A 12,897-nucleotide genomic window follows, 5' to 3' on the forward strand; every position below is an offset into this window, starting at 1 on the left:
ATATATAATCCGTTCTGATTGGTAATTGCTATACTGTAATTACTTGAATAGTTCAAATAACGGAGTTGATTTGAAACATTTACACTTGTCGGTGTAAAACTTTTACCATAAAATAGAAAGGTTTTAACTTTTCGCAGAGAAAAGGAACGTTTCTTGTTATGCCGTACTACGTTCCTGATTGGTCAAAGCGCCTCTGCAATCCGATTGGTCGAAATTTGACCAGGTGGGCGTGGCTACACGTCGAGCTTCCTTCCTGTCGCTGCAAGATGGTACGTAACGTCACCAAGGTCCTCTCCGCAATGTGATTTAACGACGGACGGCCACGCTGCCATATTTCCCTCCCGTCAAACGCATTATTATGGTCCAGCTCCTAACACGGCGACGCGCTCGGAGGTAAAACACGGAAGCGGTCGAGGACAACTCCGCCATGGCGGCCACCTTCGGCTTCAAAGCCTGCCGGAAAATTGGCGGTGCGCAGATTCGAGGTCTCCTGGAGGCGAAGGAGTTCTTCCTGTTCGACTGCGACGGGGTCCTGTGGCACGGCGAGAAGGCCGTGGCGGGCGCGGCCCAGGTGGTCAACTCGCTGATGAAGCGGGGCAAAAACGTCGTGTTCGTCACCAACAACTCGACCAGGCCGCGCGAGAAGTACGTCCACAAGTTCTACCGGCTGGGCTTCACCGCCGTCGCGCTGGAACACATCTTCAGCTCGTCCTACTGCTCGGCTCTCTACCTGCGGGACGTGGCCAAGCTCTGCGGTCAGGTGTTCGTCGTCGGCTGCGACGGGCTCCGGGACGAGCTCCGGGAAGCGGGAATCCCCTGCGTGGAGGAGGCGGACGAGCCGGACGCCACCATTTACGACTGCGCCCTGGCCGCGGACGTCAAGGCGGTGCTGGTGGGCCACGACGACAAACTGACTTTCCTCAAGCTGGCCAAAGCATCGTGCTACTTAAAAGACCCCAACTGCTTGTTCCTGGCTACCGACAACGACCCCTGGCACCCGCTATCTAGCGGCAGGATACTGCCAGGTACGAAGGTGGTGCTCCGGTCACTCTGCGGAGGGGCATTGTTAGCGTTTTACTGCATTGTCTTGACAATTTACAGATCTGACAGCCCGGCACTCGCGTTAGCTATGATGAGCCCTGCCGCGAATAGCGAAAATCCGCGAATATAAAATGACGCACCTCCCAAAAGCAGTTTGTAACTGCTTCAGGTGACACAGTGTTGGGGGGAGGTGGAGTTATACCTCCAAAGCACTGCAATGTTTCTTTTTCTACCTTTTAACCCTCCCGTTAGGTTTACTTTCATTGTTTATGGAAAATTAGTTAAATTTGACTTCAACTCATTCACTGCCATTGACGGCTATAGACGTCAAAAGTTAATTTGAACTATTTCTATTAGTTAAACTTTTTTTTCCACTTTTGTTAACAAGAGTATGTAAACCTAGAATTTTTTTATTGTACATTTAGAACATGTAAAATTTGTGATTAATCGTGAGTTAACTAGTGAAGTCATGCGATGAATTATGATTCAAAAAATGTAATTGCCTGACGCCCCTAATTTTTAATGTTTTCTTTTTTTAAATCGTGTCAGCTGATCATTTTTTAAAAATTGTTATTAATTGCATGACTTCAATAATTAACTCACTATTAATCACAAATTTTATATCTGTTCTAAATGTTCACTATTTTTTTTCTAGGTTTTCATACTCTTAAGAAAAGTGGGGAAAAAAATGTTCAACTAATAGAAATAGTTCAAATTAATTTTCGACGTCTATAGCCGTCAATGGCAGTGAATGAGTACAAAATACACCTATTAAAAAAGGAAAAAATAACATTATGTAATTTCCCGTGTAATTTTTCCTCTGTTCTTTTAATGGCTAGTTAAGAAGAAACGAGGGAGGAAAAAAAGCATGACAATGACTGCACCCCTACTCGCCAATTAGAAAAGTGGGCAAAAAATGTTAAACTAATTGAAATAGTTCAAATGAATTTTTGCCGTCAATGGCAGTGAATGAGTTAATATTGTAACCTGATCGTTTTGTTGCACATGTACTTCATAGTCACGGGGGGATTCCGGTATCTCATCTGACTCATTCGGAGAGCGGAACTGCTATTTAGTTTCATTTTCATCCATCCTGGTTTTCGTCTTGCCCGGCAGGTTCCGGGTCCCTCATGGCAGCCCTGGAGGTGGCCTCGGGCCGCAAGGCTACGGTGATCGGCAAGCCGAGCCGCTACATGTTCGAGTGCATCTCCAGCCAGTTTCCGGGCATGGACCCGGCCCAGTGCCTAATGGTGGGAGACCGCCTGGAGACCGACATGCTGTTCGGCTCCAACTGCGGCCTGGACACCATGCTCACCCTCACCGGGGTGTCTCAGATGGAAGAGGCCCACCAGTACGGGAATAACGAAGTGCATCAGAACCTGGTGCCGGATTATGTGGTGGACACCATCGCTGACTTCTTGCCCGCGTTTGAGGAGGTTGAAGAGCAAAGCAACTGATCAGTGCAGTGTTTCTATTGGATGGAGCCTTGCTGCGAATAGTGGAAGAACTGCAAGTAATTGACACTCCTTATAAACTGCGCCCCCCCCCAATAAATTCTGTATCGATGCAAACTTATATACCCATAAAACGGCTTACAAATTGTTTGATCTAAAGGGAAAAATTCACCCGAAGCACAGGCAGTAAAGACATTCCGCAACAAGTCTGACAGTTTCTTTCAGTCAAGATGTGATTGTGCTGTATGGTACTACTTCCCTATTTAGGGAGTTTTGGCACCATTATGCGGCATCTAAAAACTGCTTCAAAAAATAGAGGATGTTGGAGAGAAAAAAAGACAAATGTGATTGACCAACTTAGTTTCAAGCATACCTCAGTGTTAAGTGTTGTGGCCATTTGTGATAAACATTGTTTCGTCATTTCTATTGCACCTTTTTATTCAGGAGCTTGCGTGTTTGATACTGAGTTTTTTTTCTTTTTACCAAATTTTCATCTGAAACATCACAACAGCAAATTGTATACAAACAGCTTTTGTCTATAATTGACAATCTGTCAGTCATGTGTGCCAATACTATACTGCACATTTGAGTTAATTATTTGTACACATCCCCTATTAGAAAGCCTGCCACATGGATGTGAATCATATCAACAGTGAATATTCAGTGTTAGCATAGAGAGCATGTTGGCAACAATAAATAACTGCATTTACGATAAGTATAGTTTGCCTGTCTTGCATCACACACACACGCCACAACAGAGTAGAGTATTGCTTTAATGACTTGAATGAAACATTGGAACAAACACCAACAGACTCGGCATTATGATACAGGCCATGGAAGCGAGAAGAACTCTTAGAGTAATGTCTTCAGAGCATGACCAAATGTCATACAAGAAGCACATAAAAGCAGCAGTCGGGTGCAAGATGCCAATCCAGGAGAACATCCAGTGTTCATTAGAAATCAAAATAGGTCATCAAAACAAACATCTTGACCAATAAACATATGTACATTATGACAGGATTTGTGTAATTTTTATTCTACATTGTGTCTCTGGATTATTGTGTGAGCCAAAAACAGAAAAGACATCAAGACGATGACCTCCATAGATAAGGACATTGGTTGCAGTCATTGTAATGCAAGCCACCAAAAAAAAAAAAAAAAAAAAGTAATGCGAGCCATCACTCTGGTCCGCCACGCTGGAACAAGAAAACAATCAATCACTTAAAAAAAACATTTAGTCATAACTGCTCACATTTAACAATTAGCTAGTTTACCTGGATGTAATCCATCTCTTCTACCACCAACGTTCTTCGACGGTACCTTGCAGGGAGCAGCTGAACGGATGCCAACGTGTCAGGTGTGCCCGGAATAGGCGGCAAAGTTACTCGACTTGATATTTGCGGCGGCGCTGAAGCTGATGGCGATATGGAGCTGTTAGGTTGTGGGACGTTGACTAATAATGCTTCTTGGGCTGGAGGAGAGAGAAAACAAGATACGATGATGAGAGTAAGCAGGAAATCAACAGTCCTAAAGTCTGTTTATTTCCTTCTAAAAGTTTTTAAATCAAATAACTTTTTTGTGTATTCAAATAAGGTGCACTTGGGCAGTAATTCTTTGGTGTACCACTAGAGGGAGCCCGCACTCCAAAAGTACCACACAAAGCATCACTGGTTTAATACAAGTCCTGTCTATACATTGAAAAAAAGTTTTCAGCAGTTTCAACTTTAAAAAATAAGTCATATCTAGGGTTTATCCAATATCACATTTTGGTATAAGATACAATGCCACTCACCATTAGGCTTAGGGATGCCCAGTCTGCTGGGAAATTTAATCATGGGCGCATGAGGCCGCACAGCCTGAGGAAAGCAAAAACATTTGATGCAATGAAAAATAAAGTCAAAGTACTTAGGAAAAGATTTATTTTTAATCTTTCCTATTTAAAGTGGCCTGTTGGTCATTATTCCGTAATTAAACATTAATACAGGGAAAAGTCACCTATGTACACAGAGTTATTTTTCGTTATTATTTTAGTAAGTTATTTAAACGTTCTTTGTTTAGGACTATAGTTCAATCAAAATTGAGTTAAATGTCGAACTATCACATCCGTTGTTGGAATAAATGCCATGTCAAAATCAACAGCATAAATAAAACATCTCAATTAAATACCGTGTACTTTCTGCAGTCAAATACCCCCCCAAAAAAAGCATTTGAGGAAATTCCTACACCATTAGCTTACAGTAGATCGGTTCGAATTCAACTGTTTAGCCAGCTAGCAGCCTCCTGAGCACGCATACTAAACACCCGCATTGACAAAGAAATTACATTTACCAAACGTATACTTTAAATGGCCAAACACGTTAACTGCTGCTGTTTTAAAGCGGGGAAACGACGTTTTTGGCATCGAAAACAAGGACACCAACAAGGGTACGACCAACTTTTGCCACCGCACTAGGCCATCCTCCCTGCGCTAATTCGTCAAGCATTTCCGTCAAATACCCACCCACGGTATCGCTTATAAATTTTAAACAAACATGACATGTAAAGCAGTCCAAAAGTTAAGTTATCACAGGGAGACGTTACCTGAATAATTCTGGCGGTGGGAGCAGCCATTTTGGAGCTGACTTTGCTCCCCATGACGACCTCCGTGCTTTTACTTCCGGGTTGAAAAACAATTGCACTTCTCCTTTATACGCCACAAGGTGGCGTCGCCCACAACACGCACTCACGCAGTAATGTCTGCAAAGAGAATTGACGAAACCACAGTGCTCAAGGTAAATTCCATTAGCGTTACTGTACGGCCACTTTTAAATAAATAGACAACAATTCCACCCCGAAAATTTATGTCACCTATCAGGCAAGCAGCGTTCTCTGCGTCAAAAAAGCAAATATTAACAGGCTAGCGGATTAGCTTCCTACCATAGGCGCACAAAAATAGAGCCAAAACAGAGATCTAAATCCACCAGTCACCTTATATTCCAAGTGGACCAACCCATACACGCAAATACTTTAAATGGTACAGATGACGTCCGGAATTTGTAAGAAATGTTACGATATGTGTCGCATACCGGTGCCTTGTTTAGTTGGGTGAATAACAAACAGAGCTCTTACCAGCTATCTTTTATTTTTACATTGCTCAGGAAATAATACATTAATCACGTGATACACATCGTCCAATAGGCAACGACGTATTTAGCAGAGCTGGTCTACGGAGGGAGATAAGTGTCATTTAGATAACAACTTTAAAAAACTTTTTTTTTTTCAATATCATATACTGTATAGCCCAATATTATCTGTATTTTGCATCAGCCTTTAAAAAATGAATTGGCTGTTTAGAAATCAATTTCAAACTGGGTTATTTTGGTTCTGAAAGGCAAAGTAAGAATGTTATTGCTCAGTGCTACTTTGACCTGTTTATTCCTTCGATTAGTTTAATAATTGGGTACAAATCTAATTTCTTTCAAATGTATTGCAAAGTTATTTTTCCTGTTTATTAACAGATTATTGTTATTTATTTTGGTATTTAATGAGCAAACAAAACCAAATTAACAATTGATCAGCATTACTTGAGATTCTTCTCATGCAAAATGGCTGCCCTGGCAGCCTGGCTCAATACAAGTTGGGAAATACTTAACTTCGAAGTACAAAGTCAGGTTTTCTCGCTGCTGACCCCTTTAAACTACAATCTTAGTCGGGGCTCCGGGTGTCGGAGTGGTTGCCGTCACTTGCCTTAGGTGTAGTCTGGCGCGAGTTCGCTTCCCCGCCTGACTACACCGTGTGTGTGTGTGTGTGTGTGTGTGTGTGTGTGTGTGTGTGTGTGTGTGTGTGTGTGTGTGTGTGTGTGTGCACTATAAAATTCAAAACACAATCTAAGTCTACAAAACATCGTCATACCAAATGGCGATTCTCCATTATGGCTCATGTATTTATAAATACAATCTACATGTTTCGATTTGCAAACATTTCTTGTATCTTATTTCATGCATGTATCTCATAGCAACAATCAAGAAAGACACCGATACACGTTGTATAAGGTCTGTCTTTATTTTACATAGTGGTCGTGTGTCATGGAAAAAGTCCCGATCTTAAAGGGGCCTGGTCCAAACTTGAGCTGCCACTGTGGATTCACATAAACTCTACAGCAGTTTACAATCATCAGATGCACTCAACAGTGCCAGTTACAAGTGAAGATCTGGTCAACATGGTGAAAATGCTGACATTTGCACACGTGTGTTAGTCCACGGTTGTCTACGTTGAATCTCTGCTGTCAGGTCTGAGGGGTGCGGTACTAGTTAAATCAGTGGCTCTTTGAGCGATCAAACAGCTCCTTGAGTTGTTGCTTAGAGGTGGCTTCTTTTTGCTGCATGAGATCAGCGTCGCCTTTGGTGACACCCCAGCTATCCGGGTCGGACATGGAGGAACACAGGGGACGGCCAGAGGCCGGCTTCAGGTTCTCCCAGTAGTCACGACGAGCTCTAAGTTACACAAAAAGACAGAAATACCATAAGCTACATATTAGAGACGTATTTTTATTTTGCTGATTTTTTGGGGCCCTGTCATGACTCAATTTTGTACTTAAAGTTGGGATTTAATTCCACTTTTGGCCACCAGATGGCGGCACAGTACTGTTTAACACTAGCAGAAGAAGAGAATCAGGAAAAGATCATAAAGAACGTCTCACTCGTTGAAAGAAGCATGGCTGTAGGTTCATTTTAAAATGTACAGAAAATGTTTGGGAAGGATTATATTATTTATATTGTGAAATGATACATTTGTTTGTTAGGAAATAATGGGATTTGTTTACTGTAAATGGATATCGGTACACTGTTTGTACAACATTTTTGTCATATCCATTCGGTGTTTTTTGAAGTGTGTTTAAGGAACTTAAAAATAAGTGTCATAAATGCTATAAAAACATGCAGGGAGTATTTAAATAGTTTAATTCTAATTTAGTGTAGTTTTTACTATATAGCAATATACATGTATATATTAAAATGTGTTACGGTCTGATGAAAACCAAAGTTAAAATTTTGGGCTAAAATTCCAAAAAGTGTGTGCTATATATGCACCTGAAATTGCATGAAACCATATCCCAGTGTATGATTTATGGATTACCTGGCTCTGACCCAGGGTTTGGTGTGCATCTCCAAACCCGCACCCCACATGCCGTGTTTCTCCGATCCAGGGGGCACAATTTTCCTCTCGGCCGCCAGCTCCTCTGCCACGGCCCTGATGTGGTACGGCTCAAATCCGCAGCAGCCGCCGATGAAGCGGATGCCGGCGTTGTAGGCCTCCCTGGCATACTTGTGCATGTCCCAGCGGGTCAGGATTCTGGGCTCCAGACCTAGGCAAGGATTTCATAAATTGCAAAGTGCCTACTTGTAGTGATTAAAAAACAAAATATTTATTTATTTATTTCGTAGAATAGTAGATGTTTTTGTTCAAAAACGAGTGTTGTAAAACACTTATCGTTTTCTCAGAATCATTGATTTAGGATTAATTTTAGGCTTTGGTAACATTTTTAAAAAGTATTCATAGTTCATAATTAGATATTTGCAGTTATACATAATATGTGCATAGAAAACTATGTAAGGGTTAAAAGTATAACGTGGTTCTTTTGTGTGTGCGTGTGTGATTACCGAAGGGGAATTCTGGCAGGTCGATGAATCCCTGGCAGTTGCAGTCGGGGGTGTGGTAGGCCAGAGGCTGCACCATGTAGTGAGCTCTCAGTCCAGCCTTCTCCACGCCCTCCTTCATCATCTTGACAGCCTTCACACAGGTCAGTGGGTCAAAGTGGCAGTTGACACCCACAATCTGGGCACCTACGCAAGGAGACGGCACGCTGATGTGAGTTCACAAAATTCGCAAGAAAGCAGCTTTTCTATTTCAACGATTTATGGGTGAAAATGTAACCTAGTCACTGTCGTCTGTACGCCTCCAAATGCTATTGGTTGCTATTGATTCCCATCCGTACTCCTAATGTGTTTTGTCAGTTGCCAGGATGTCCAATGTTCCCCCCTGTCTTATGTGAGAGGAATTTTTTTTTTGGGGTCGTCGTAGTCACAATGCCCCCTTTCCTCAAAAACAGTTCAATCTTGTAGCCTTATGCTGCATTCGAGGAAGGTGGGAAGTCGGATATATCCCACTTGCATTCTCTTAGTTTCGGCCTCAAATCGTTCAATGCGAATGTAAACAACAAAGATGGCTGATTCAGATAAATTGTTTGTTGTTCTAGTTAACGCAGTTAGTGAAAATCACGTTGGCTTACGTGAAGTTACTTATTTTGATGCGAATAATTAAAGAAATGTTTTAGATAAATATGTATATAATCGTGTAAATTATTGTTTTGTCATCCACATCTTTGTATCTAAGGGGGTCGCCATTGTCAGGTGATGTCAGATTGAAGCCGGTCGGTGATGCGTCCTTTTTGTTTTCCAATTTTGCAACTCGGTTCTCCGAGTTCAAAAGGGCATTGCCGTGCACACTTCCTGGCTGCCGACCTCAAATGCAGCATTAAGGAATTAGCCTGCTAAGCAAGAATGCTACAGGTAAACACAAATATGGAGACCATTTGTTTTTTTTGTTGTCATGACTTTGGTTTGGGTAATTTTGCCTTTTGGCATTTGGGTCACAAAAACATTTCCCTTTTGTTAGCCAAAAAAAAGCTCAGATTTTGTCACCTTGAACAAGAAAATAGCATGCTAATGCTAACTAAGAAATATACAAATGTTTGACATACTACAGTGGTGCCGTGAGATACAAGCCATCTGACTTAAGAGGATTTTTGGGAGCCATTGTTTGGACGATATGCTTCAAATTGCAAGCCAAAATTTGAACAAGCGCGGCATGGTGGCTCAACTCAACTCAGCTCGCTTCACAACAAGTAGCAGTTTAGCAGATAGGGAACAATTCTTCTAAAAAGAGGTTTTAAGCTGTTTAATTCACTTTCTAGTACAGTTAACTGTCAGACAAAAAAAAAAGGGAAATTACATGTTTATTTAAACTGCCGCACAACTCTGCCTTAGGGATCACCACTAGCTTAATGCTAACACATTGCAAAACACAAAAATGGGCTAGCAAATAGCAGCGATTGTTGTAGTGTTACAAGCTGTTAGCAACGGATATTTGAACACAAACAGTGACGCAAGTATATATTCTTTATCTTCTGTGAAAATTGGCTAATATGACGAGCTTCCCGAGCCCCTTGTGAAACTCTTCTTCGTGTTTTTCTCGACGTTTGTATTTACTGCCACCTGGTGGCCAAGGCCTGCACAACAGAAGGAGCACAAGGGCTCAAACGGATTCATGGCATTTTCCCTTTAAATGGGGAACAATGTTTTGAGATACGAGGGTGGTTACGGAAAAAATTTCACTCGCAAGTCAAGACACCACTGTCGCAAATAAGGAGTCAGTTGTGTTTGTGTGTGAATGTAAAGTTCACCAACCAGCTTTGACCAGCCTGACAGCACACTCTGCAGGCGAGACGCCGTGCATGTCGCCTTCCGGCCCAATGCACAGAGAAGCGGCCACGGGCTTCCCTGTCGCCTTCAGCACCTCCACCGCCCACACGGCCTCCTCAACGTGTTCAAAGTACTGCAGGAAGGGCAAACCTCAATATGCAATAGCGAAAAATCGACAGCGCGCGTGCAGAAGCGAGGATTCACGTCTACCTCAGCAATCAGGAAGTCCACGTTCTTCTTGGTGAAAACATCCAGTTGCTTCTTGAAGATGGCCTTCACGTCGGCCTCACTCTTGCAGCTCAGGTAGGACGGCGTTTGAGACACGCCTCCCGCCACCAAGGCGTCGCCCTCGTTGGCCACCTGGCGGGCCAGGTCGCAGGCGGCCTCGTTGATTTGGGCGCCCTGTGCGATGAATGCAATATTATTGACGCTATGAGAAAATGTGGCTAAATCCAGCTGCTCCTGCAGTTAGAGGAGTAAAAGTAATAGACTAGTTAGTTTCATTGAACATACGGTGTAGGTCATCTTGTTGCCCCTGTTCTCCAGTTTATCGTCACTGGCGTAGAAGGTGAAGGTCTGCATGACATTGGACCCTGCCCTCAAGAACTCCCTGTGCAGCTGGCGAACTGGAAGAGCAAACACGGTTACATCAGAAGCAAGGTTATACATTATAGTTCGCGAAAACTAACAAAAGAACTCAAATGAAAAAAAATATTTTTGTCAATTAAATTAATAAAATTTTGAGGAAATGATTTATAAAACTTGAACTACAAATTACGCAATAGGAAACATTTTCTTAATTTTCATCTTTAATACCATACCTTTGATACATAAAAACAAAAACAAAAACCAATGACATCATTTTAAAGAAAGTGCGATATATCCCAAAATAGCATTTTTCCTAAAAATTGCATGAAATTAATGGTAATTTTTAGGGGTGGGAATCTTTGAATGTCTCTCGATTCAATTTATAGATGTTCAAGGAATCGTAATGATCTACTCCAGTCTGACTCGCTAATGCTAATTAGTGCTCTACTTGCGGCACTTTTATCACCCAAAACAACGGCTCCACACTGCAAAAAAACTACTTTTATTGGAATAACTTGATCGTGACTTTTTCCTTCTACTCGCTAATGGGGCTGCAACTTAACAGTGTATCAGACCGTGTGGAACCACACTGCCCCTAAGTGGCCAAATCGGGTACAGCATGAACAGCGCTCCCAATGAAGGCACACACAAACAAAGGGAAGACAGTCTAAAATAATTTAAATAAAATCGATTTTGGGTCATTTAAAATCGATTCTGAATCGTACTAAATGAGAATCGCGATTCTTATGAAAATAATTTTTTGGGGCACACCCCTAGTAATTTTCTATTCTTCTAATGTCAAATTTTTAGTTCCTGATGGTAAAATAATCACAAGAGGGCACTCGATACTCATATCGGCCACCGTCGCACATACCGATGCCTTGAAATAAGGTTAGAATTGGCACTGATAGGATACCTGGAATCGGTACTTGGACATCCCTAATTTATACTTTTTATACAAGCTAACAAAACTACTCTAAAATACAATTAATACTAACTGGGTTTAAAAATCAAAAGTCAAAATGAAATAAAAACTAACTCTAATGAAAAATCCAAAACTACCATAACATTAATCAGAAGACCCCAAAAAAAAAAAGACCATTAAAAAAAAGAACCAGAGACATCCAATACAGGAATGTTCAAACCCCTAATCTAATCTTAAAAAGTGAGTTGACGCCTGGTCCTCACCTGCTTCGGGGTGCTCGGTGGCGGCCTCGGGGGTCCAGGGACCCGCCTTCACGTAGCCTCTCTTTTCCAGGGCGAACACAAAGCCGCCATCGCCGATCACCACCTCCCCAGCGTTGAGACGCTCCAAGATTCCCTGAGAGAAAGAAACAAAGGATGGATGTCAACTTAGGAATGACAATAAACCACAAAAATGATACTTGGAATGATAACTGATAAATTCCTGTGCAAGATAGTTGAATATTAATGAGAAGCCTCACACTTCTTTGTGGATGCTCCAATCATCAAAAGCAACTTTTGACCTTCCGATCTACAAAACACTACAATTCATTTTTATTTCTTAGTTTAATGTATGGATTTGTGTCATGTTTTTTTTAATCACATTCAAAGCTATTTGTAATATAATAAAATCCCTGATCCTTAAAATACAATACCATCAATTTAGCCAAACATTTTCATTTGTAACCTAAAAGGCAACGTATAATTTAAAGTAGGGGTGCTCAAATTCGGTCCTCGAGAGCCCCTATCCTTTCCCTCCTGCAGCACAGCTGAATCTAATGCTCAGCTAATCAGCAAGCTTTGCAGAAGCCTGATAACGATCCTGATCACGAATCGGGTGTGTTAGTGGTGAGAAACATGGAAAACAGGCTGGATAGGGGACCGAACTTGAGCACCCCTGATTTAAAGGATTGTATTTCGGCATTTTACGGACATCAATTCCGAATACATGTTTCCCGTTGCTTACCTTTGCTGGTGCCATATTCCCAGAGCTGCGTGGACCCCTGACTGCTCAGACTTTGACAGGTTGAAACAGACATTAAAATGGACCAGAGCACTTCTTTAAATCCATTGCGACCAGGGGGAGGGGTCAAAGCCAGAGACGCTCTGATTGGCAAAAAACGCAAGTTACACAACAACTTGCCCCCCTCACCTTTCCAGGTGAATGAGTGTGTTGTCACTGCGCATTTACTAGTTTAGGCCGGATGAAGTACACTTGTTGGTTTGTTTGTGCGTTTCGCTTTAAGTGTGAATTTTGCTGACTAGACACGTTGATAAGATACACAGCAAACAAAACCTTTAAAAAAAAACGCACTTGTAATCACAGTGTTGAAGGCATTCAATGCTAATAAGTGAAAGAAAATTCTTGTAGAACATTAAACTGGAGGGGGAAT

The 12,897-nt window shown here is 41.9% G+C and overlaps 3 protein-coding genes across 6 annotated transcripts; 1 reads left to right on the forward strand and 2 right to left on the reverse strand.

The window, feature by feature from the left end:
• Nucleotides 1–233: 233 nt before the first annotated feature.
• On the forward strand, nucleotides 234–3,210 carry pdxp (pyridoxal (pyridoxine, vitamin B6) phosphatase). The gene is made up of 2 exons (XM_077560656.1): nucleotides 234–1,025; nucleotides 2,158–3,210. The coding sequence occupies exons 1-2, from the start codon at nucleotides 428–430 to the stop codon at nucleotides 2,496–2,498; spliced, it is 939 nt and encodes a 312-aa protein (XP_077416782.1). The 5' UTR covers nucleotides 234–427; the 3' UTR covers nucleotides 2,499–3,210.
• A 38-nt stretch (nucleotides 3,211–3,248) lies between these two features.
• kgd4 (alpha-ketoglutarate dehydrogenase subunit 4) lies at nucleotides 3,249–6,234 on the reverse strand. 4 transcript variants are annotated; one of them, XM_077560661.1, is made up of 5 exons: nucleotides 6,127–6,234; nucleotides 5,076–5,231; nucleotides 4,288–4,351; nucleotides 3,770–3,966; nucleotides 3,249–3,691 (listed from the first exon to the last, which is right to left on the reverse strand). In XM_077560661.1, the coding sequence occupies exons 2-5, from the start codon at nucleotides 5,127–5,129 to the stop codon at nucleotides 3,674–3,676; spliced, it is 333 nt and encodes a 110-aa protein (XP_077416787.1). In that variant the 5' UTR covers nucleotides 5,130–5,231; nucleotides 6,127–6,234; the 3' UTR covers nucleotides 3,249–3,673. The 4 variants fall into 4 exon arrangements, with proteins under 4 accessions (XP_077416787.1, XP_077416786.1, XP_077416785.1 ...); XM_077560660.1 differs by lacking the exon at nucleotides 6,127–6,234 and adding an exon at nucleotides 5,604–5,673; XM_077560659.1 differs by lacking the exon at nucleotides 6,127–6,234 and adding an exon at nucleotides 5,561–5,607.
• Nucleotides 6,235–6,513: 279 nt separating this feature from the next.
• Nucleotides 6,514–12,638, reverse strand: LOC144048542 (betaine--homocysteine S-methyltransferase 1-like). The gene is made up of 8 exons (XM_077560655.1): nucleotides 12,471–12,638; nucleotides 11,729–11,861; nucleotides 10,466–10,578; nucleotides 10,163–10,354; nucleotides 9,938–10,085; nucleotides 8,132–8,314; nucleotides 7,608–7,836; nucleotides 6,514–6,967 (listed from the first exon to the last, which is right to left on the reverse strand). The coding sequence occupies exons 1-8, from the start codon at nucleotides 12,483–12,485 to the stop codon at nucleotides 6,790–6,792; spliced, it is 1,191 nt and encodes a 396-aa protein (XP_077416781.1). The 5' UTR covers nucleotides 12,486–12,638; the 3' UTR covers nucleotides 6,514–6,789.
• Between the last annotated feature and the right edge of the window lie 259 nt (nucleotides 12,639–12,897).

Source organism: Vanacampus margaritifer, chromosome 3 (genome assembly GCF_051991255.1).
Source record: "Vanacampus margaritifer isolate UIUO_Vmar chromosome 3, RoL_Vmar_1.0, whole genome shotgun sequence".
NCBI lineage: Eukaryota > Metazoa > Chordata > Actinopteri > Syngnathiformes > Syngnathidae > Vanacampus > Vanacampus margaritifer.